The sequence below is a fragment of the Oxyura jamaicensis genome, chromosome 4, assembly GCF_011077185.1.
Source record: "Oxyura jamaicensis isolate SHBP4307 breed ruddy duck chromosome 4, BPBGC_Ojam_1.0, whole genome shotgun sequence".
Lineage (NCBI taxonomy): Eukaryota > Metazoa > Chordata > Aves > Anseriformes > Anatidae > Oxyura > Oxyura jamaicensis.
The window spans coordinates 49,139,009-49,162,228 of record NC_048896.1 but is presented as its reverse complement, the minus strand read 5'-3'; the positions used below and the strand labels follow the sequence as shown (position 1 = coordinate 49,162,228).

Here is a 23,220-nt window from a genome sequence, read left to right as displayed (position 1 = left end):
GGATTTGGAAATTCAAAGAGTAGTGCACTTCAATTTATGTAATATTTTATGCAGCTGAGGTGTCAGTAATTTTACTGTCAGTTTCATTGTTTCAGATACATTACTGACACTGGGTCTTGTTTACAGCTTGTAGAGTCTGACAGTACTTTATGACCACATGCATGTGAAACTTTGGTTAATTATAGCATAATTTTCCAGTATAACATGAAGTTTTTCTGCTGTTTCTGAGTTGTGCCTTTTTTGTTATACATAATACTGCTTTTCTGAGATGTAGGATATAGGACTAAATGCGAGGTTTGTCATTAAAGCAGAAAGTTGTTAATGCAGCAGAAAAATAATTTTTTCATAACTCTTTCTTAAAATGATCATTGCATGATGTAACTAATTACACATACGGAATTTCTACCACTTAAACTTGATTAGAGTTGAGGAATATTTAAAAACAAAACAGGAAGAAGTAAAAGTACCTATGTACTCTTAAATATTTCTTAAATAGAATACCTTAATTTGCATAATGTTTAGATTTAGACGTTTAGATGTAGAGCTTAGGGATATGGTTTAGTGGAGGGCTTGTTAGTGTTAGGTCAGAGGTTGGACTCGGTGATCTTGGAGGTCTCTTCCAACCGAGATGATTCTGTGATAACTTTGTTTTAGAAACAAATGCTGCATATAGAGTGCATATGGGGAAATGGGACCTACATATGTATCCTATTTGTGTAATACCAATACAAATCCTTTCAATATTGGCATCTATCTACAGATGAGCATCATGAGTGATGCTCCTAATGTGGATATTTGCTCACTAAAGCATAGAAAGAAGCTGTCAGTTCATTTTCCCAAGTGTGAGAGTGTATGTTATTTGATCTGTGTTTGACATAGTGCCTTAAAGATAAACTTACTACCGTTTGGTGTCAATCTGTCCACAAAAGGCTCTATTTCTGAGAACTTGTAAAGGTGCTTTTGAATTTGATTTGAATCTTCTAAAATTATTATTTTGAGTGCATTCCAAATTGGTGAAAGTAGCATAGATATCCTGAGCAACTAAGAAAGTATATATAGAATTGGAAAATGGGAAAGATGGATTGTGGCAAATCCAGCAGATGAGCTGTTCTTTCACTTTCTAGTTTGGATTTGCAAATACTTTCTTAGACCACTGACTGGCTCCTTACTGGTCTTGTGATTTTTCAGTTGCTGGAGAGGGGCAGGACTGTTTCTCCACAGTTTGAAATATTGACATTATAGTCATGCTTAATGTCTCCACCAAATGTGGAGACCTATTCCGGCACATTCAGATGTGCCCCTTCCACCATGAGTTTTGATGTGTATCAGATGAGTTTGAAAAGGAAGAACCTAAAGTGATCCAAGAATTTAGTTATCAAAGAGGAACTGTTAACTGCAGCTCCTGGCTGCTGGTTTGGTGACTTGAATCTTAAGCATTAAAATGTAGAAATAAATTAGAATAGTGACAGTAAATTAGAAGTTGTGTATTTAATGTGAATTTAATGTAGCTTAGACTTTCATGCATTTGAAGCTTTGTACAACTTGCAACTTTGCTATGTGGAAATAATGCTGAAATTCCTATTTGACAATTATTTTAAGATTAAAAAAAAAAAAAGTTGTAATCCTTAAAGTTCAACATCTAAGAGCTGGGTTAAAAACATGCACAAAGAGTAAAGGCATGGAGCAAAGCCTAGGGAAGCCTCTTTGGGGTTGTCTGTTGTGTCTGTCATGGCAGTTTAGTGGTGATGGGTTTCTTGGGGTGACGGAGAAGTGAGGGAGCTTGGTTTCTTTAGAAACTGTATTTGTTTAAAGTGAAGGAAATACATTTGTGACAATGATAACTGGACAGTCAACGTAATTGTTTCTAAGCTCCTAGCTGAGACTAAGCAGCTCAAGTTGCAGGTACAAGGCTTCTCTCAAGTTGCTGTCACAGCTGCTAATGAAGATACAGCAATGTACATCACTCTTTCCAGGTAGCCTTGACTTTAAAATTTAAGCAAAGTTTTGTCTTGCCTAAAGGAGCTAGTTAGGAAGAAGGTGGAAGTGATCGCATTATTTAAACATTAAAAAGTCTGAGGTAAAATGTTTGAAATCTGAAGCCTTTTTTCTTTATTCAGTGGATGTGTACATTAGTGCCCTGGCTAGTCCTGGTAAAGTTAAGTGTTATTGTCCACGCTTGTACTTCCTCTTACGTGACAGCCCAGTTTAGGGCAGCTAACTCCTTAATAAAATAAGGTAGGCAGTCACCTTGAATTTGCTACAAGGTTTGTGTGTAAATTCTTTGTGTTTCCTTCACTGCAGTAGTAATGAGCTAATGTAGCCATCCTCAGGTCACTGAGGAACTAAGGTGTTAGAAAAGAGCTTGAGCACTTATATATATTTTCCATATATATTCCATATATATATATATGGAATTTACATGTCTCTGGAATATTTTGTATAATGAAAAAAAACAATGTTGCTGCTTTTTTAAACGTCTAGGTAAAGTGTTAATATTATGTTGCACATTAGTAATGAATTTTGGGAGTTGGGCTTTATTCTGTAGCAGTTAGTCTTAATTATCTTTGAATTTTCAGATAGTGTAGTTTTGATGTACACCTGGAGCAGCCGGCAGTGTTACGTGTTGTTGATATGGCTGGCATAAAAAATACACTGATGGTGCTCTTGCACTATTTTGCTTTATTTGTATATACATGTGTGTGTATGCACATGCTAAAATGTGAAATATCTTACCTTTTCCCTTTACTCACTAAGTTATATTCCTCACCAGTGGTTCATTCCTCTCTTGAATGCTGTAATAAGAATACAAAGGTTTGCAGGTAACAGGTTTTAAAATCTGCAATGATCTATGGGACAGAAAAGATGATCTTAAAAGTAAGCACGCTGTCATGTCTTCTGATATTAATCTCCAAATACAAAACAATGTAGAATTATTATAACTGAATTATCAGAGAGACCCAATCTGGTAGGTGCACCTGATTTTATTTAGCACTTCTATATTCATGTAATTGATCTTAAAGTTGCAAGGGGAAAAATGTAGTCCTAAATTGGCAAAATAGGACCTCTGTCAATTCATGGTAGTTGGCTCCCTGATTTAATTGGAGGGGGAGAAGGGAAAGGATCTTTCCTAGAAATTTATACTTAGGTCTATGTTTGAAAGGTGTAATGTTTTTGACTTTTTCTCTCTTAAAACAATTTGGGTCATGTTGACAATTATTTCTTAAAAATAAGGGACAGTTAAGGTTGTATGGTGTTTGTTACTGATGTAAGTGAAACATCTGGATAAATATTTCTATGCAGTTGCTAGAGCACAGGGTTCTCAGGGTATGTTAGTGCATGGTGTATATTACACAAGGGAGGATATGCAGGGACACAAGGGGAGAGTTCTCCAAAAAGAAAATGATCTTATGCTGCTAAACTGTGTTTTTTTAGTGTTGATTTTAATTGGGAACCCCTGGAGGAGGCTCCAGGGAGATTCTCCCTGGATAAAACTGTGGCTGGAGACGAAAACAAAACTTACTTCCTTCTAACAGATGATTGAAGTGAATGGAAATCCTCTGTTACAGCACCCAGCCCTTTCAAAGTTCACCTTCCTTAAAATGCCAGCAGTACATAGTTAGTTACCTCAGGAGACAACAACAAACAAAGAAACAAACAAACAAAAAAATAAAACAAACAAAAAAACCACAACAGCTAGTATTTAGAGGAGATTGGGAAAAAATCTTGTTTGTTTTTAATCCATTAGTGTTTAATACCAGAACATTAAATAATTGTTCCCCTGCCCTGGTGGTCTCCGATGCATTGAATTCTGTGCCAGAAGAAGCATCACTGCAGTTCAAACATGCCAGCTTGTTGTAAATAACTGTTACAGGACCCAATGGGGCTGGTGAAGAACATAATAGGCTAGAATCTGGGTAGTTAACTGACCTCAGAAAAATCCCTGAGGTTTGTTCTTACCTTTAACGATGCAGCGGTAGGATACATGTGAAAGAGGTATACAATTATCCGTCTTCAGTAAAGTTTTCCTGCACAGAGAACAGTATGAAATTCTGAGGGCACCTCCCGTAAATAAACCTGTGTCCCTGGAATTCCTGCTGTGAAATTGGCGTGGACACAATGATATGAGGTTTTTCTCTGATTTGTTGTTTTTTTTTTCCACCGAGCTAGTAAGGAGATTTGTATCTCAGTAGTGAACCTCTGCCCAAGCAGGTATGGATGTCACGGTATTGTTTAGACCTGGAAAAGGGGCCTTGCCAGCTGTGTCATCATTCTTGACCTTGGAAGAGTGTTTGCTTTTTTGTTTTCATGTGTGTGTTTTTTTTTTTTTTTTTCCACCAGTTTAAAAGCAGAAGGCACATTTTCTTGTTCTTTGATTTGATTAACGTTATTTTAAACTCTTACACCGAAGTAAGAAATTTTTGTGAACAGTGGGAAAAACTTCAACTGTGTACCATCAGACTACATTTTCCTCTCCTAAAGTACTGAAACAGTTAAGGAAACTAATCTGTGACGGTTCTGCCAACTGGAGTCATTAATACTTCAAATTTCAATGTCTAATTCTTAGCATTATAGAATAACATGCACTTTTAAAGCCATGTTAACTGCATTAAACTTTAGGCTTATGTAACCACTAATCCTTCGCTTTATGAAAACCAGGTAAATTAGTTAACCAGCACATTATAAAGTGACTTCGCTAACATACGTGATAAAAATGTTTTTCATCTTGCTAATAAGACTTAACACGTAAGACCATAATAAATGTTGTAGCAACACAAAATGTTATTTTTTCTTTTTTTTAAAAAAAGGTTTAGATTTAAAGCATAATTAAAAATGGAGCCCAGAGAGAAGTTTCTCCGTGCTCCGTTACAGTGCTGGGCCTTTGCTCAAGTAGTCTTTGTAAGGTGATTTTGATGCTCTGAAAATGGGACACTGTACCATGTTTGGGATGAGTATCCATCGGCTACAGTTATTCTTCATGTCTGTTCTAATGTAATTGTCGCATGTCAGAAGAGACAATTTGATGGCAAGTATTTTAAAAGAATTTTATAACTCGCGTGCCATTGATCTCAAAGCAGGAGCAAACAGAAACTTTGCTTTCCTGCCGCCAGAGCTGTGCACAGAAGGTGACAAATCAGTCTGCAGTCACAGGGAAGACTGGCAGTCTGCGGCACATCCACCCAGCTGAGGCACCAGCCTGCCTGCTCCGGGCTTGTCATTATTTTAAAGATCCGGATTATAGGTTCATCTGCAGCAACAGCTCAACAGAAGGGCATTTGTTCAAATGGTCTGTAACATGACTAAATGTGTTACCAAAACAGCACACATCGGTCTGCTGTAACTGTTGCTTTGGTGTTGCCAGTGGTGTGGTGAACATCAGTGTATTGACGATGATGCCACAGTTTTAGCAACTAAAAAGTTAATTTGATGAATGCTGTTGGTTTATCAGCGAAGTGGTATTTTAGTCATAATAATTCACCTTGGACAATAAATGTGGTAATTTTCCTTTATTCAACAGAGTTTTATTTAAAGTTCTCAGAGTTCTAGAGGGAATGCAAATAGGTCAGGTGTGTCTGCACAATCAGATGTCTGCCTCGTGCTGATAAACAGGAACTCGGCCCCCTGAAATTGGGTCATGTGGCTGGCAATTTAAATTACTGGCAGTAAATTTGCCTAAATACACTAGGATAAGACTTTTGTATTGTATGGGGCATTTAAATGTATTGTGACACCCAGAGCGAGCTATTGTTTTGGGTTTATTGGTTTCAGTTGGTATCTTTAAATCTAATGGGAGCCTCAGATTGTTGTTTAGCAGACTCTCATCAAGATAGTGGAAAGGAAAGAGCATCAACATTATAAAATTCAGAAGCATGCTCCTGGGAACTAAACAGTCTCGTGTCCAGCAGCCCTGAGCTTAAAGGACAGTTATAAATTTTTGTGCCTTTTTGTGAGAAGGAGGTGGTGGTGGGGGATAGTGAAGATAGCATCTTCTGCCTTACCTTCTTCAAAATTATCCTTTTGCACTCTTTGGTTTAGTTGTTTGTAGTCTACCTACACCCATGTGTAGTATCTGTGAAACAGTCTTTTTGGTAAGAATATTTTGGAAGCACACATAATTATTGTGGAATGTGTGCCTTATTCTTTTTATTTTGTAGCTCTTTGACGTTTACTAATATATTTATTTTCAGTTTTCTAGCTACTGGAGTCATGATGTGGCAGTATATTTGATGACCCTAGAGTGTTCTGCTGTCTTTTGCCTTAGATTTTGAAGAAGGATATTGAAGAAAACTCATTTATGTTACTTTATGTTGCCTATAAAGGAAAGGGGAAAATACGCTAATATCTTCTGGATACTTCAGGAAAATAATGTTTTGTGTGTATGCAATCTGTATAAAATTTTAAATACTCTTGTAAATAGTTGTGCTTTAAAATGACTTGAAATTGAAGATTTGTGGTAATCTGATGGTGTGGCATTTGCCATTAGCCCAAACAGGTTTAATACTCCAAGCATTGTTGTCACCGTTCAGGAGAATAATGTCTGTGAGAGGTGACATTCTGGAATGTACAATAGTTTAGAGGCATTAGTCAGCTGGTACTTGCTGCTGAGGTCTGTATCTATTTCTACCTTAAATTCAGAACTATTGTTTATGAATCCTGAATTCTGTCCAAGGATATCCTAGCATTTGTAGTTATTTGTAAGGATTTTATTTATTTACTTTTTTTTTTTTTTTTGCATTTTTTGTGAGGCTCAGGGGGAGATGCAATCTTTCTAATACACAGAATAATTTGAAAGCTGTTGGGGATAGCCAGTCATGTCCATTTATTGCAGATCTGGTTCATTAGCATCTCACTTCAGTCACCTAAAATCATTCGCAAAAAAACTTTTTGTTCTTCTCAAACTTTAAGTCTAAGCAAGGAGTTCATACCTGAGTTTTGAAATACATACGAACATAAGGTTGTGTTTAGGTTTTATAGTAACTGTTCATACTTGTTTATGACAAACTTTCCAGGATATATTTTTCCTAGTGTTTCTGACTGATTTATGTTGCATTCATTCTGGAAGGTACAAAGATTCATTGAGCTTCTGCTTTATTAATTTTTTTTATGAAGTATAATTCATATGTAATTATTTTTTGAACTGATAATGGAAAGTACACCTGATTACATTGCACCACTGTAGCTACCTGGAAAGATATGGAAGTGGTGGCAACTGAGGAGGAAAGAATAGGGAAATGGAATCAAACATTTATTTCTTGAAATTGGTTTGACTCACAAATTGCTTGAGTGGTGTTTTCTACACCTAATTACATAAATATCACTTGACACATTCAGAATGAAGAAAATTTTCATTTATTTATTTTTATTCTGGAAAATCACCAAGTCTTCATCAGTCTGATTCACATGAACATCAAACAGACTGTTAGGTTGCTCTACATTTTGTGTTCATTATATGAAGTATTCACTTAGTTTTCTGACAGCAGAGTAGAGGTGGATGGTAGTGACCAGCACAAGTAGCAAGGCAGCATGTCACGGTATTGCCACCTGGAAGTGCTCTGTCTTTTTTGTTGCTGTTTTTAGGTTTTTGTTCACGCTTTCATGTTATTCTTCAAGGCTTATGCCACTGATACCTAGGCTAGATTTTGCTTGGAAGTACCAACTGATGCAGGGTAAGATAAGCATTCATATCTCAGTTAAGGACATAACAGAGTCCAGAAAGCGGTGCGTTTCCTTCCTACGCCTGCGAGACACTTTTATCTTGGCAGAAATTCAGTTCTTCGTGACGTGAGCTTAGAACAACAAATGAATTCTGCTCAAGATGTTAACTGTAAAGCCACCAAATTGAGAGGTTAACTACAAGTAAACTGTTAACTACATGTATTTTTCGTTTTGTACTAGACAGGTTTTGCCTGAGTTAGCTGCAGCAAATAACTTCTGCTATTTCTGGTCAGGACTTTGTCAGAGAATTGATGGTGCTCAGCATTTCGTGGTTTTACAAGGCTTAAGCATAATGTAGTGTTTAAAAATCACCTGTTAGTTGCACTGGCACATCACAGAGACTTTAAAGATTCTGATTTTTGTAATTCAGTCATTTAAAGAATAATTTATCTTTAAAGGAAACCTTTTAGAATATACTAGAAAACCAAGGTCACAAGTGTCATTAAACTCTAACATAAATATGTTGAGTTTTAAGTGTGCTGTGTGTGTAGTGGTGTCCTTGGAATAACTGTGCAAAAAAAAAGACCAGATTCAGTTTCACTAATTTTTATAGCCTCATTTACTAGCAGTCACTGTCAGTATAGAAAGAAATTGCTGTGTAACAAACTAATTATTAGCGGACGTGTTATTTTGGTGAAAGGCAGCTGCAGATTGCGTTACATAGTGTTCGTGTTTATGCCTGTGTAACAACTGTTAAGTCCCCCCAGCTATTGTTTAAAAAAAAAAAAAAAGACTTTGAAGTCATTTTTAGCACAGATGGTCTCTGATTTTAAAGACCGTGAGGTGTAGGTGCTGAGAGGAGGTCTCTATCTAATGCTGGGGCCTGGCGGGCGGGAGGCCTGCGCCCCTCAGGTGCGGCCCTCCGCAGCTGGCTGCCGGCCTCTTCCTGAGCTCGGCCCCGCTGCAGTGTGGTGCTGCCACTGAAATGCTGTGGAGGAGTCCTGAAAACGGGAGGGACCGGGGAAATTTCCCAGTTTAAGATACGGGTTCAGGCAGGGTGTGTGTGTGAGTTATAAAAGCCGTATATATGTCAGCCTCTTCTGGATCTTGCATCCCCTTTTGATTTTAGGGGGGTTTGTGTAGTCAGTGTGTGCAGAGAAGCAAGATCTGTATTCAGAAAGACTTTAAATGGCATTTTAAAAGGTTCTGAACATTTATGGGCCACAGTCTGTGGATATCTGTGACCTGCCTAGCAGTGAAGCAGCTGAAAATTTGCAAGCGCTCATCAAGTGCACTGTTTATAAATACTTGATAACAGTGTTTACAGCTCTGCAGCAGCACTCTTTTGGGTGGGGGAAAAAGGGGAGGTGATGTCAAATGTTCTGCTTCACCCTCATCTTCATGAAAAGTCCTGATCAGCACAGGGTTTGTAGAGGTAAATGTTGGTCCTTGCTCCTGCCCTGGCTCCAGCGGTACCCTCAGGAGCCAGCCGCGAGTGCATCCCTCCCCTGTGGGGCTGAACCGATCTTCAGAGGCTGATACAATACAGGCAAGCGCTTGTTTTCTCTGCATTGTCCACCTCTACCTTAATGAGTGAAATGGTTAAGTATCGGAGGGGGCGAGCCTCGAGGAATGTCTTCCATTTGACTTGAATATTTCGGTGGATAAAGGGAGAGGGAGGGAGGGAGAGAGCGAGCAGAAATGCACTTACATCACTAGGACTGCATTGAGTGTGCCTGTGCAGGTTAAGAGACAGACTACAGTGTCTTTGCTTTCTGCAGGAAGCAGCAATGCCGTTTGTATCCTAAGAGGAATTTTTTATTTAGAAAAGGAAGCATTCTTTCTACCCAGGAAATGGCTTTCCTTGTGCGTTGCTATGCCAACTGCCTGCAGCCATGGTCTTCCAAAGTAAGCACAATAACGTAATTATATTGGCGTATTGCATTCAGACTCATGATTCTCTGGGTTTCTGTGTGTGTGTGACTGTTGTATTTCTGTTTCTGACTCTCTTGGCAGTAGACGGGCTCGTCTCGATTGTGAGGAGTGGGCGTCATAAAAATTAAATGTCCATCAATGTCACGCTGCTGAGATTAATTGTGCAAACTTGGTTAGCTGAGTGGAACAGAGATCACTGGTCACTACTCTGTCAGCATCATTAGCAGCCAGGGGAGGAGGTCCCTGTTCGCGTGCGCTGCCCTGATTTTGGGGGAGTGGAGGGTGGCGGTGGCGGGGGGGAGGCTGCGTGTGCGAGTGTGTGTGGTTGCAAATGAAACAGGAGTATTAACAATGCTTGGCTGAATGCTGGAGGCTGGTTCCTGCACCCTGACTAATATAATACTGTATTAAGCCTTTTTGAGGGGAGTCTCTGTGCAGTCAGCCATTTTAGCTTTTTTCCTCCTTTTTCTTTTCTTCCCATTCCTCAGTCTCGGGGAATGGTTCTGTTCCCCTGGATGAATGCTGGATATGTAGGGTTTCATCAGGCTCTGTGCATCCTGACATGCTTAGACTTTCAGTGTCACAAAAATGGAGACTAACGCTGTCGTTTGGATTGCTTCTCTGCACTACAAGTGTGAGGGGGTTTTTGAGCTTACCAGTAGTGACACTTTTAGCTCCAGCTTGGTTTCCCCCCCTCCTCCTCTTTTTAATTTAATGCTGTAGAGGGTGACTTGCCATCCATAAGAAATTGGTACATGATGTGTAAATTCAGTTCAGCTTCTGTTTCTTCATTATGAAACCACTTGCAATCCCGGCTAACCATGGAGTTATGGGCCAGCAGGAGAAACATTCAGTAAGTATTGCAAATTCTGTTTGTTCTATCAATAACCTGTCATGGGCGAGCTGCATGGAAATTGAAACTGCTTGTCGTCCTCCTCGTGATGTGTGAATTTAATAGTGGGGTTTGGAGGGGAAGCAGTACCTGAGGTGGCATTAGAATCTGTGAATGTGTTTAAGATCGTTTTTAGTTTAGAAAAGGCAACTCTGTAGGTTTTTGAATGCTAAAAATGTACTCAGAAAATACTGACATACCTTCCTGGGTCAGGAAGCTGTGAGCGTTCAGTTAAAATCTGTCTGTATTTGTTAAGACTTTAAAGAAGTATTTGAGCTGTATAACAAGTGATTTAATTGTAGTTGGTGATAAGAGTAGATTTATTCTGTGTAATGTATGGTACTGGTGTGCTGTTGCCTTGTAGCATGGCGTTGAACATCTGTGATAGACTTATGCTGAAAATGCAGAAACTGTTAGTAAAACACTGCTTGAACAAAAGGCATAAGTACTGATGCTTTATAATTGATCCCATGAGTCAGCTACACCTTTGTCATGCTTTAATCCCATAGGCTGTCCAAGTTTATTGTTTGTGAAAAATGCGTTCATAAGCAGAACAGCAAACATTATTTAACAAGGCCTCAGGTGTCAGAAATTAGAGATTTACATTTTACTTTATAAAAAAGATTCTAGAAGTACAGATTCCTCTCACTTAGTTAACACGTTTATATCTTCATGGTAGAATTTATATGGTTTGATTATAATTTTCATTTTCTTGAAAACCTCTACATTCAGTGCGTAGAGGGTATGTACTAGAGTGTGCATGGGAATGTGGGCAGTATGTTCAGCATATACAACTAACAATCGTAAATATTGGAAAGACGTGACAGGAGGAACCTTTTAAAGGAGGAACATTTTCTTTACAAATTCAGTTTTGATTTTGTATAGAAATACAGAAAATAAGCTAGAAACATTTCAGAAGGTGTTTAGTGATTTTTTTTATGCATACAGCAGTTTTCTTGTTGCAGACTGTTTTGTTCCTTTCAGTTCTTCTTAATTACGTTCTAAGTATAAAGGAGTTCATGTTACCAAATCGTTGGGTGTTCATGAAATATTTAGAACTTAATCTAAAAAAAAAAAATAAATGTACACACAAACCCCACAGTTCCCTGCCTCCTGAAACTCAAGTACTGGAGAAGCTGAAATAGAGTAGGATATCCTAAATTTGCAAGTTGAAAGAAAATGAGAAAGCTGCATATGTATTGTTTTCCCTGATCTTTTTACACTCCAGAGAAGGCTGATGAAAGTTTCTGGATTGATTCTGGTTAACATAAAGTCTGATTAATATGAAATAATAGCTTATAAAAGAGGGAAAAATTAACTTGGTATATTAGAGACTTTACGTTCCAAGGTCTGACGTGTTTTAGATGCATTACTCTGAATTAATTAAATCACAGATAAATTTCACTTTGTGGGCCAAAATATAAGAATACTGAAAGAGGAGAGATAAAAATATCACTTTATTTCTTACAATAAGCAAATTTATGTCAACATATATATAAGATAAAGAAATAGTATTATGACATAGGGCTGGTACATAACTGCAGATTTTGCATTAACAAAAGCCATGGTTAAGGGTTTATATAGAAGTGTAAAATGAAACTGTTAGGACACGGTGAAAAACTCTACTTTGGCAATGAAACTCTCTATGCTTGTTCTCCAGATAAAGGATTTTTGCTTGGAAAATGGGACTGAAAGAATCTCAATTCTTTGTAGAGAGGGAAGGCAAGCTCAGAGTTTTGAGGTATATGGAATTTGTCTTGCTTTGACATAAAGGAAAACTTAGTGAATTAATCATTTTTGAGAAGTTATTTTCATGCTAGCGTGTTGCCAGAATCCTAAATTTCTTATTGATGTCTGACGGATCTGATTTCAAGAAAAGAGCCATAATTACTTCTGTGACATCCCACCTATGGTCTCACAGCTTGATTTGCTGGGACAATCTGGAAATGAATGCAAAATCTCCTGTGCTAGGTTTCACATAAAATTCTGTGAAACAATTTTAGCTAATGCTATTAAATCTTAATTTAACACTAGTTTAGTAGGCAGTGTGGGATATGGGTTAAGTTTACTGTTCTGTGAAAAATGGCATGCAGGATGGCCATTATGTTCATCAAGAATGGAATAGAGGGAGGAAAAGTAGAAAAAGTGTTACTCTTCCCAGATTACTTAAAATAAGAAGTAAAAATCATCAGCATCCGTCATGTGTACAGGTCCCACATGCCTCGTCTTTTGTAAATCGGATGGGTGTGAAGCAGCAGCCAGTATGAAGGTGGTGGTTGCTCTGTGGGTGATGTTCTGAGATACACAACCACCATCATCTGCGAACAGGGAGTGAAGGCATGTTGGGGGGGAAGATGGCAGAGAAGGTCCCCACACAGGAGACTCAGGCCTTCTAAAATGTTCTTTCTGTCTCGTTCCTTTTTTCCCCTTGTATGTGCTGTTTGTAGGAACTTTACTCAACACAATTAAAAAGAACATTAAAAAGTGATAGGAATAATGGCTTTTAAATTGTGACTTGAGATGCACAGTTCTTTCACGAGTGTGTAATGATTAACAGCTCATGAATTGCACAGTGCCTTGGAGTCACATATGCAAAGTCTGTAAGAAAGGCTAAGTTACTTTTTTACTTTGGGTATTATAAAGTCTGCAAATAAAGAGTATGGAAGCACAGTGACTCTCCTTTAGGGATCGTGTAGCCACTTCAGTCTTTTGATGTTCTTGACCTGTCTTGAATTACTGAAAGATATTGAAAGCAATAAGTCAAGTCTTTGGCTCGCTGTTGCAGTGCTTTAGTTCACAAAGATTTGTGACCCCATGCTAGGGGCCCTCTCGCTCCCAGGAATGAGATAAAAATGAGTGGTGTTTTGAGGAAGAGTCTTGGGTTGTCGTTGCACAAATATGGCTATTTTAATTTGTTGTGCAGAAAGAGCGTTGATTGGGATGCTTGCCGAAGAAATGTAAAACTTTACAGAAGCATGGCTTTTTGTTTCTGCAAGGGATAATCAGTATTGGGTTAGAACTCAATAGAGGCAGCCCGGGATAGTCGCTTGTCCTTTCAGAGAGCATCACATAGCACAGGGAAGAAGGGTGTAATGGTGTGATCAAGGCGCTACACATGCTAAGCTGAACAACCTGAGCTGATCTCATACCTGGATGTTTTTTAAATATACCTGGAAAAATGCATTATATGATTTTTTTTCACATGTATATGGAAAAAAAAAAATCTTTCAACTTGGAAGAAACCTGCTATCTACTGTAGCTGATGGTGGTTGTGAGTTTGTTCATCTTAATGAATTGCATTACATTGGGAATTGATACTTTTTTCAGTCACCTCTATTTTTGTTGCTTATTGAAAAACAAGATTTTGATTTCGCACCCTTCTGATTATTACTTTCCCTTTCATTAGTAAATCAGAATAAAAAATATTCTGCTCTCTGCAGACCAATAACAGAGTTGTGGATTTTTCATGTGATTAGGAATAATTAGTTCTGCCTCTTCATAGGTGCGTTATCTTTAATTGTACATGGCCACGTACAATTTTCTTCCACAAGATTCATCTCAAGTTAGATAGCTCTGGTTTCTATTTGATATTTTGCGTTAGCTTCATTGCTCAAGTGGCCAGGTTGTGTTTATGGCATACTGATCAAGTCCTACTCAGAAGATGAAAGCATTAATTTTTCCTTCACTGGCTTTTTGGGGTGTTTGTAATGACAGTGTTAATGTGATTCATTGAAGCAGTGTAGGGCGGCATTATCTTCATTTTTCAGATAGTTCTGCTGAAGCAAATCTTTGGCAAAAAGTAAGGACAGAGTTTAGAAAACTTCACATACATATTTCTCAGTATAGCTTGGCCTTAGTGCTCAAATTACAGATTTTATCTGACTTTTCTGTGTTTTGGCCCAGCTCAGGCACCCATGGTGTAATGATTGTCTGAAAGGTTGATTTTAAGTGACTTGCCTGGCATCGTACCAGAGATCTGCAGTAGAGTCTGGATAAATTCCTGTTCTCCAGGACAGCATTTAACTGCAAATTTTCTCAAAAGCTTATAATTGGCAAAATTTGGGTCATTTCGTATGAATGACAGTGAATGCATTAGTGACCCGTGGAGATGGCAATGAAAACATCTTTGGCACATAAGAGATGTCGTGCCATCTTTCTCTGACTGTTTCAAGGCCTTGGGGACAGTGCAACATGCATTTTATTTTTAAACTCTCTCTCTGTGTGTGTGTGTGTGTATCTATGTGCATATATATGTAGAAATATATAAAATTCCAGCCACTTCTTTGTTTATATCTATATAAACAATCTGCCTTCTCTGCCTTCATAAGAAGTAGCTGAAATTTTTCAGGTCAGCGTAGATGGTTGGCACTGAAAATCTATAATTTGGAAAGAATTTGAAGAATTTTGAATGGTTTAGGTTGGAAGTGACCTTAAAGCTTGTCCAGTTCCGATCCCCTGCCATGTGCAGGGACACCTCTTACCAGACCAGGTCATCCAAAGACCCGTCCCGTGAACACTCCCAGGGATGGGGCATCCACCCCTTGTCTGGGCATTTATAAAGTAGTAAGAGCTCAAAAAGAGCATGGGAAAACTAGCACTATCAATATTACCAGCTCCATTTTACATTCCAGAGTGACCAAAACTAGTGGTTGTGTTAAAGTGCTTATAAAGTGGTATTTATGATGTGCACGCTGAAAGGTGTCATTTATAGCTAGAATACAGCTGTGAACCTGAAAAGGAAAGTCAGCTCCTTCTGAAATGTTATTTTAGACCAACTGACTAATTCTGTATGTTATTACTGAGTTGCAGGCACTCCTGCCTTATCTTCAGGCATGTTAAAAATCCATCTAATATTGGGAGCTGATGATATCCAGCAATTAAAAAATAATTTAAAAATCCAAACCTCTAAAGACACAAAACAAAAAGACCTTAAAGCCCTGAAGGTACCATTGATTTGCTTCTGATTTTACAAGTTAATAAATTCAGCGGAATAATAGAAGCTCTAAAGCGCAGAAGGTAATGGAATGCTGTGTTAAGAATTGTAGGTTAAAAATATCAGGGAATTAGCAATGTGCAAACAGAGTGGCATGAAGTCCACTGCAACAAGAAGCAAGCATATTCAGCTATGAAAATCCTGTGCCTCTGTATCTCAAGCGTCTTCCACCTGCAAAATATTGGTGCTCCCTTGCTTGATGGAGAGTTTGCAGTGATACTTGTGCTTGGACTTGAGCTATTTCCAGTTGATGTAGTCTGTACAGTTTTAGCAAATGGACCTGTAAAAATATTCCAGCCAGATGGAGTAAGTTACATTTTTGGGAACTTCATTTTTAATTATCTGAGACAGGAAATCTCAAAACGTGATATAAAAAGAACTGTGTGGCTTATAGGGGTATTGGAAACTGCTGTTGGTTGTGCCGCTTGTTTGTGCGTTGTGATTGCCACTGGTACTACTCCAGTACGCACGAGTGAGGGGAAGTGTCTCATGTTCTGTGCTCTGCTGCTAGGGTGACCTCAAGCTTTTCTGCACAATTCTTCTGTACGTGATGGTTTTACAGGTAGTCTGCAGGATCGGGGAAGTAATTATCTGTGTCAAAAAGATCACTGCACGTGATTTAGCAATTAAAAGCACGGTTCCATAATGCTCAAATTTGTAAACTGGAATTGGGTAAACATTGAAACTCTGTTCTGACCATCAGCACTCTGGGATAATAAATGAGGTCGATGCTGGAAACTTGTAATATATAAATAAATAAGAATTCCAATTTATTTAAAGTTTGGTTTTCTTCAACATTCCTATTTTAGATTGTTTTTATTCCTTGTGTTCTAGGCTTTAAATTACTACAAATTAGTCCTTAACAGCATCCTTGATGTTTGAAAAGCTGAACTAATTTTATCAGCCCTCTGAGAAATACACATTTGTGTGATTTTTATATGAAATAAATGCAGGATTTTCAGGATCATTTTCAAGTCTAATTTTAATTTTTTGATATCCTAGATGCAGGAGTTGATATATAGTTAAACTCTTATTTCTTTTCTGTTACTATAACTGATGCATTCTTGTTAGCTTTATCTGAATTTAAAAATTAATAAAAGTAATACTATTAGGAAAAAAATCATGGTAGGGTATTTGAAGAGTTTCTGCAGGGTAATGCTGAAGTAATGTTTCCAGTATTCTTTATTGCCAGTGGATGACAAGTGCTACTGGCTGTGAAGGCCCTACGTGACAAGTATAGGCGATGTTAAGGGTTTGAGGAAAAATGAGATGTCTCAAGATTTACCCTTGACCAAAGCTGCTTGTACCTGACACATCTCGTTTTCAGTGTTGTATTTAGAAACATCTGGTAGCGGTAGTGCAAGAAAAGCATGGGGTGACCTGTGCAGTTCTGCAGGTTTTTTAGGATTCTAACCTTGGTGTGCTTAACCTGCCACTCTGTCCCTGAAATGTAAGTGACACTTGTACACTTCCCCAGTAGTGGATGCTCGGTTGTTCTTCCAATTCTGTTACCTTGCCAGCAGTCTTTTATTTTTTTTCCTGCTGTTCATTTTGACACAGTGATGATTCAGCAGAGAACCGCAGGAAGAATAAACTGTACCAAAGGGGTATCTGATCTGAGCACTGCTCAGTGGGTTGTTTGTGGAGAGCTGATCCTATGCCCAGTAGCTAGAATTTATAGGAGCGTTTGTCATTCCTTCCTAAATCTGTGTTTATACAGAGATATTAGGAGGGTAGATGAAGGACAACAGATTGCAAAGCTTTTATGTGGGTGATGTTGAAGGTAAATAGCCTTATATTAACATATCACCTGACCCAAATACTGCTGCTGCATAGCTCCTAATATAGCTGAGATGTTTTACTGGATATGAGAGCTTTCATCTGATTTCTTGGAAAAGACGAGCATCACGACAGTGGTATTAGGTGAAATAACTGCAAGACAGGATGAAATCTTGAGTAGGTGTAGTTTGTAACTTGCACTTGTGATGCTGGACGCAGCTCCTAGACTAGTGCAGTATGGTGCTGTGCAAGAGTGAGGGTCAGCCTCTGGCCAAAAGGCTTCCTCTGTATTTCTGAGTGGTGCTGGGCACCAGTGTGAAGCTTACTGCTGTGAACCAACCTGATGGCATTTAGCTGAGCTGGCACTCTCTGCTTGGTCTAAACCTTAAGCCAGAAAAAAAAAAAAAAATAAGGGCACAAATCTTTTTTGTGATCTGGGGTCTCCATTGCAGACACTGGAGCACAAAACGCTGGCACATCTAGTTCCCTTCTCATGAAAAGTGAAGGAGGATTTTCCTAAACGGGGAGTAGCCTGCTAAATCTACCAGCTGGACTGGCTAGTTCTCCAGCCCTTCCTGACTCCTGTGTCACAGGCAGTCAAGTTGGTCTCTGCTGTAATATGCTGTTCCTCCCAAAGCTAGTCTGGAGTGCCTTAAAAGGGTATCAGATAATTTGGTCTCTTTCAGAGCTCAACAGTTGCTGTGCTTTCTGGTCCTTGTGGCGGGTAGTGGCTGGGACGGTGGGTGTCCCTCCTGGAGTTGGGAATGTGTTCGGAGTGCTGGTGTATCAAGTCACTGTAAATGACAACTGAAAGCTCTGAACTATGTGACAAAAGGCGAAGATTTTCCCTATGATGTGAAGATGTCTCTCTGCTCAAATACATGAATGGCATTTGCAGCTTGTAACGGAGATGACACTTCTCATTTGGACTGGGAACCTGAAGAGGGGTTTAATGCTAGCCTTCTCTTCAGCCTAGGCTTTTTGATGTGAATCAGGAGCCAGTTGCTTTTCCTTATAGAGGGAAAACAGGCTCATGAGCTGTAATGTTTTGCACTTGTCTGCATCCCATTATAGCTGCATTTAGTATCTGCTAATAAGTTAATGTGCTATTGCAGTCGTGAAATGTAGCTCCACGTAGTGCTTTTAACTTGTGACCTGTAGGTATATTATTTCAGCACTCCCGGTGCTGGTGTCCGGGTGAAGCCATTGCCAAGGGTCTGGTAGCAGTAATGCATCTTCTTGGTGACTGCAGCCACCTGATCTACACAAGTGTATGGAGAGCCGGAGGGGAAGCACATTGGAAACCCAGACCATAAGCAGTGCTTGGGCTCACACTTCTCAATCTGTGATTTCTTTCACTTGCTCTATAAATATTGCCTCGTTTCATCTGAGGAGTCTGTCAGCTTGCACTCTTACAAGCACAGGCGCTGTGCACTGGGTCATTTGGACACTGACTGGGTAGGATTTATTAGTTTACAGCTTGACTCCAAACTGTGACTTTGCAAGTAAGAAAAATGGATTAAAGCTTTTTTTCCCTTCTGTGAAGAATGATTTCATAAAAATGACATCGTGCTATTCTGCAGGTCTGCTCCCTTTGTGTATTTAGTCATGTTGGCTTGCTTTATAGTTAAAAATAGGCTTTTACTGTTCTGTGCTGCTGTTATTCCTGCAGAGCCAAGAAAATGGGAGCTGGATTGTGTTCTTAGGGCTCCATCCATAGCATTGTTTCCTAAATTCCTACCACTGCTGCACACCTGCCAACCTCCTGAATGCTGTAGGAGTTGCACGAGTGTCGGGAAGGGCTGGTGTGGGATGTTCTGCAAGGGCATGGCAGAAGGGGAGAACGTGACAGGGGCACTGAAATGTCAATTTAATTCTGGGACTGGGATCAGTGGTTTGAAATCGGGGTGGGGGAGAGCATCGTACCTGGAAGCTGGATGTGTTTGGTTGTGGTTGAAAGTAATAATCATTCTAGATTTTGGGAAATGTAAACCAAACTGTGGGAAATATTTCCTAGTTAACTATATACTTGGTTTGTGCACTCATCAGCCCTCTTCTCATTTCAACCAAACTGGGTTTTCTGTGGTCTTGATTGTTATTATTATTTTAAAATTACACATAAGCAGCTAAAAGTACCTCAAAACTTTCATTGTACTGTCTGCCTCTGTTTTTTCCCTGATCATGGTGCAGCTTGACCTCTAAATCTTAATTTACTCCTGATAATGAGCTAGGAAATAAAAAACCTTCCAAATACTTGGCACGCATGAACTCTGCTATTCCAGGCTGCTCAGGAAAGAGCCAGATGCCTTCCTGGTGTGTTTGTATTTTCAGTTTTGACTCATATCACCAGTGGATTATCATCTGATTTTTTGGCCTTTGAATAAGAAGTTGAATATGGAGGATCTTTCATTGAAAGATTGTTGAATAATGTAGAAAGTTTTTTTTTTTTTTTTTTTTCCTTTCTTCACTTTTAAGGAACCATGAGGAAAAGGAAAATGAATTTATGGATTTAGGAACGTTTGTGAAGTATAATCTGAATAACTAACTCTGGCTGGAAATGATGGCCCACTGACTTTTTTTTTTTTTTTTTGCTAAAAAGTAAAGCTTTTACAACATTAGGAGCAGAATAAAACACAAGCTAAAATGAAATCAGTGTTAGTTTCTGTTACTAACTGTGAAAGTCCATAAGTCCATATGGTATGCGGACATCTCCTTGACTGCTGGTGTATGACTTCCACAAACATGTTTTGTTGTCTGGCTGGGGGGCGTTCTGCCCTGTTCAGTCTTGCTCAATTCCAAAAGTATAGGTTCCTTTAGTTACTAACATTTACTCTATTACCTTTCTGGTTTTGTGGGGAGTTGAGAGGTTTCTTGCACTTCAGAGCAAAGGATTTCAGATAACTCAGTTTAGCAGAGTTTTCAAGGTTCCTGCATACAGCTGGTATTCCTAAATAAATGGATACTAAAACACAGTTTCATGAACTGTGGAGTTCATGTCAGCAGTAGTATACAGAAAATCTAGTTAGCTGCCTCTTCCTGCTGAAGGAAGAGGTTGTTTAGACAGATAAATGTCACTTCTACACCTGCCACTTCCATTAGTATTGCACATTTCTAATCCTTCTGTGATGATGGTGCCCAGGGAAAACTAAATTTAGGAATTCCTGAGTTAGAGTAATAGGATTTTTTTTTTTTTTTTAAGTGGAGGTTTGATGTTTCAGCTGGGGTTTTATTCAGTTAAGCATACAAAGATAACATGGTTAATATAGTAAATGACTAAAACATCTACCATGGTTATGAAAGAGTGACCTCTTTCGTCTCTGGTGATGCAAGGTGTTGTAGCCAAGACCATGCCGGCACTCTGGAAATCAGTGGTTAGGATTTGACTCTCCAATTCTCGGGTTATTACAAGGTGACCTAATGAAACAGGTGATGTACGTGCACACATCCAGGGTCTTTATAGCTTATCCTCCTATAAATGGGAGAAAAAAGATTAAAGTTATTAACTGCATTTGCAGAATGGCCTTCAGTCCTAATATTTGCAGATGATTTGTGCGTTCTTTTATTTTTCTGCAGCTTGGCAATCCGATTTAAAATGTCTCCTCCTAAGTAGGCAGCAATGAAATATATATTCAACTGATACCATGAAATAAGTTTCTACATGGGTTATTTTTTTAGTGTACTGTTTACCTAAGGAAGGAATACAAGAGCTGATTTAAACTTTGTATGCATGCCCATACAGACACAAATATATTTCTGGAAGCCACAACTGAATGTCAGCATTTTGAGTGGAATAACATGATACTTAAATTGACTGTCTCCTTGTTCTAAAGCAGACTTGGTTTTAGCAGGCACCATAAAGCTTGTTTTGCTGCGTTGTATAAGCCAGTAGGAAAACCATTATCTCAGGAGTGTGTTGTTGTGGACATTGGAAGCATTAGGTGAAAACAAGGCTGGGCTAATTGAATTTAACATTTGATATTACTGTTTTGAATAACACTTTGACTATAAATAAAAGCTCTGCCAGTTGTTTCAAAATTCAGTGGAAAGTACTCTTAATGTAAAAGATGGGTCTTTATCGAGTTGTGTAAATAAATGCAAATGGCTCTGCACAGCTACTGCTGCACGGGGCTCCTGAAGGGAGTGGAACACCTTTGGGAACACCTTTGCACTCATCTAAAGACTCTCCAGAAAAGAAGAACAATGGTCCTTTATTTTTGGTCCCCTTTCCCTATGATCATCACACACAAATAGGTCTTTTGTCCAAATTCCTAAATATTCACTGTTGTTCAAAGAAGCTGGAATCTCGTTCTGTGCAACAGAACAGAAACTCTAGAGTTGTTAGGACTGCGTGATACATACATGTCTTTAAAGTTTGTGTCGGTGAAAAAATCGCATTATTTTCTTTAGATACCATAGGAAAGAAAATGCAAGCAAAGCTGGGGGCATTACAGTAACATTCTCTGCTCTCTGTCATTGTATTGCCATGGTGTAAATACTGTTACAATTTCAAAATTCATAAAATAAGGAATAAAGCTATTTGCCTAGTCAGTAGAGCATTTAAAACAAACAAACAACAACAACAAAAACATTGGTAGAGTAAAAACATTATTAGGATTTTACAGCATTGGCCATGTATAAAGGGAAAAAATAATCTGAGTGAGTTGTCTTGCTGCTGTGCTATTTTTACATTATCAGAAAAACAGTGACATATTATGCAGGTAGTAACAAGTGTTACCTTCATAATGCAGATATGAAACTTTACCTTAATCTCAGAGGTATCTCTCTAAGATGTTCTTAAGTAACCTTTCCTTTAAAAATCATCTTATTTTAAAGATAAACAAAAAAACAAAATTGTCCCCTTTTTTCAAACAATTTTAAAATCTTGTTTCAAATCATTTTTTTATAGTGTTCGCTATTGTGTGACTAGGGATCTCAAATATGTGACTATAGGTATAGACATTGCTTCTTTATATTAAAGAGTGCCACATTATATTCTTATTTAACAACAACAAAAAAAGGATTAACAGGTACTTTGTCCACTTGTACATGGAGATACATATCTTGCAATATTGCAATCCCTCAGTTACTCTGGGGGAATCTATGTGAAACTGTGAATCTTTGTCAGATGAGGAAAACAGGAAACTTTATTGTAGGGCAAGCACATGCAAAACAAATGGTCTTGGTACATGGTTTCTTATTTGTAGGTCGATATTAGTGCAAGAATTATATGTTTCTCTCCTATTGCCTAAGTTAGTGAAAAGTAAAATTCTATTAGGAAAAAAAATACTCTCACGAGCCATATTGTAAAGCAAAGGTAATCATGTAGTTAAAACTCTAAGGGTGGCATTGCTATGTCTGCAGACATTACGTTTGTTTTTGTTTTTTTAAAAAAAATTCTGGATTCTCAGGTCAACTTTGTCAAATGTATTTCAGTTAATTCAGTGTTTTATAGTGATAAAAACTGTACAAATGGAAATCTCCAGTTTTTGCATGTTTACATAAAAAATCTTTTCCTTGCAAGTATACAGAATACAGCTGTCTTTACTAAGAAGCTGCAAGTAATAAAAATCTAAAATGTTATAATGTTAATCGTGTTGACTTCTGTGGCTTTCTTCTTCCTTTGGTTAGGCAGTTTCTGAATGAAAGTGTGACAAACTAAGCTGGCCTCTGATTTTTCTGCTTGGAGGAGTGACATGGATCTGGAAGGGATTTTCTGGGTCACTGCCATTGCACACTGCTGTTGCACAGAGCATTCATAACTTTGCCTAGCTTCAGTTCAAAACCTTCTCTGCCACAGCTCCTGTTGAGTGTGGTTTTGAGAGTCTGAGGTTCAATAGGCAGCAGCTTTCAACTTTCTGCTCATTAGTTTTTGCACCTGTATTGCCTCTTGCTTGATTTGAGTCTGTCCTGTTTCTGGATAGTGATCATTTCCTTTCTCAGCTCAGGCTAAAGAACTGCATGCTAAAAG

At 38.4% G+C, this 23,220-nt stretch overlaps 1 protein-coding gene across 10 annotated transcripts in view; it reads left to right on the top strand.

Annotated features, from left to right (window-relative positions):
• The window catches only part of RAPGEF2 (Rap guanine nucleotide exchange factor 2), a 183,648-nt gene that overhangs the window by 104,279 nt on the left and 56,149 nt on the right, over positions 1-23,220 (top strand). Inside the window, exon 1 of one of the 10 annotated variants that reach the window (XM_035323562.1) lies at positions 9,428-9,561. The exons of 7 other annotated variants lie outside the window; for them this stretch is intronic. In XM_035323562.1, coding sequence (XP_035179453.1) covers positions 9,508-9,561 — 54 coding nt within the window. In that variant the 5' untranslated portion in view covers positions 9,428-9,507. Of the gene's footprint in view, positions 1-9,427; positions 9,562-9,875; positions 10,442-23,220 lie in introns of those variants that run through there. 2 more of the 10 variants (XM_035323561.1, XM_035323563.1) reach the window with 2 other exon arrangements.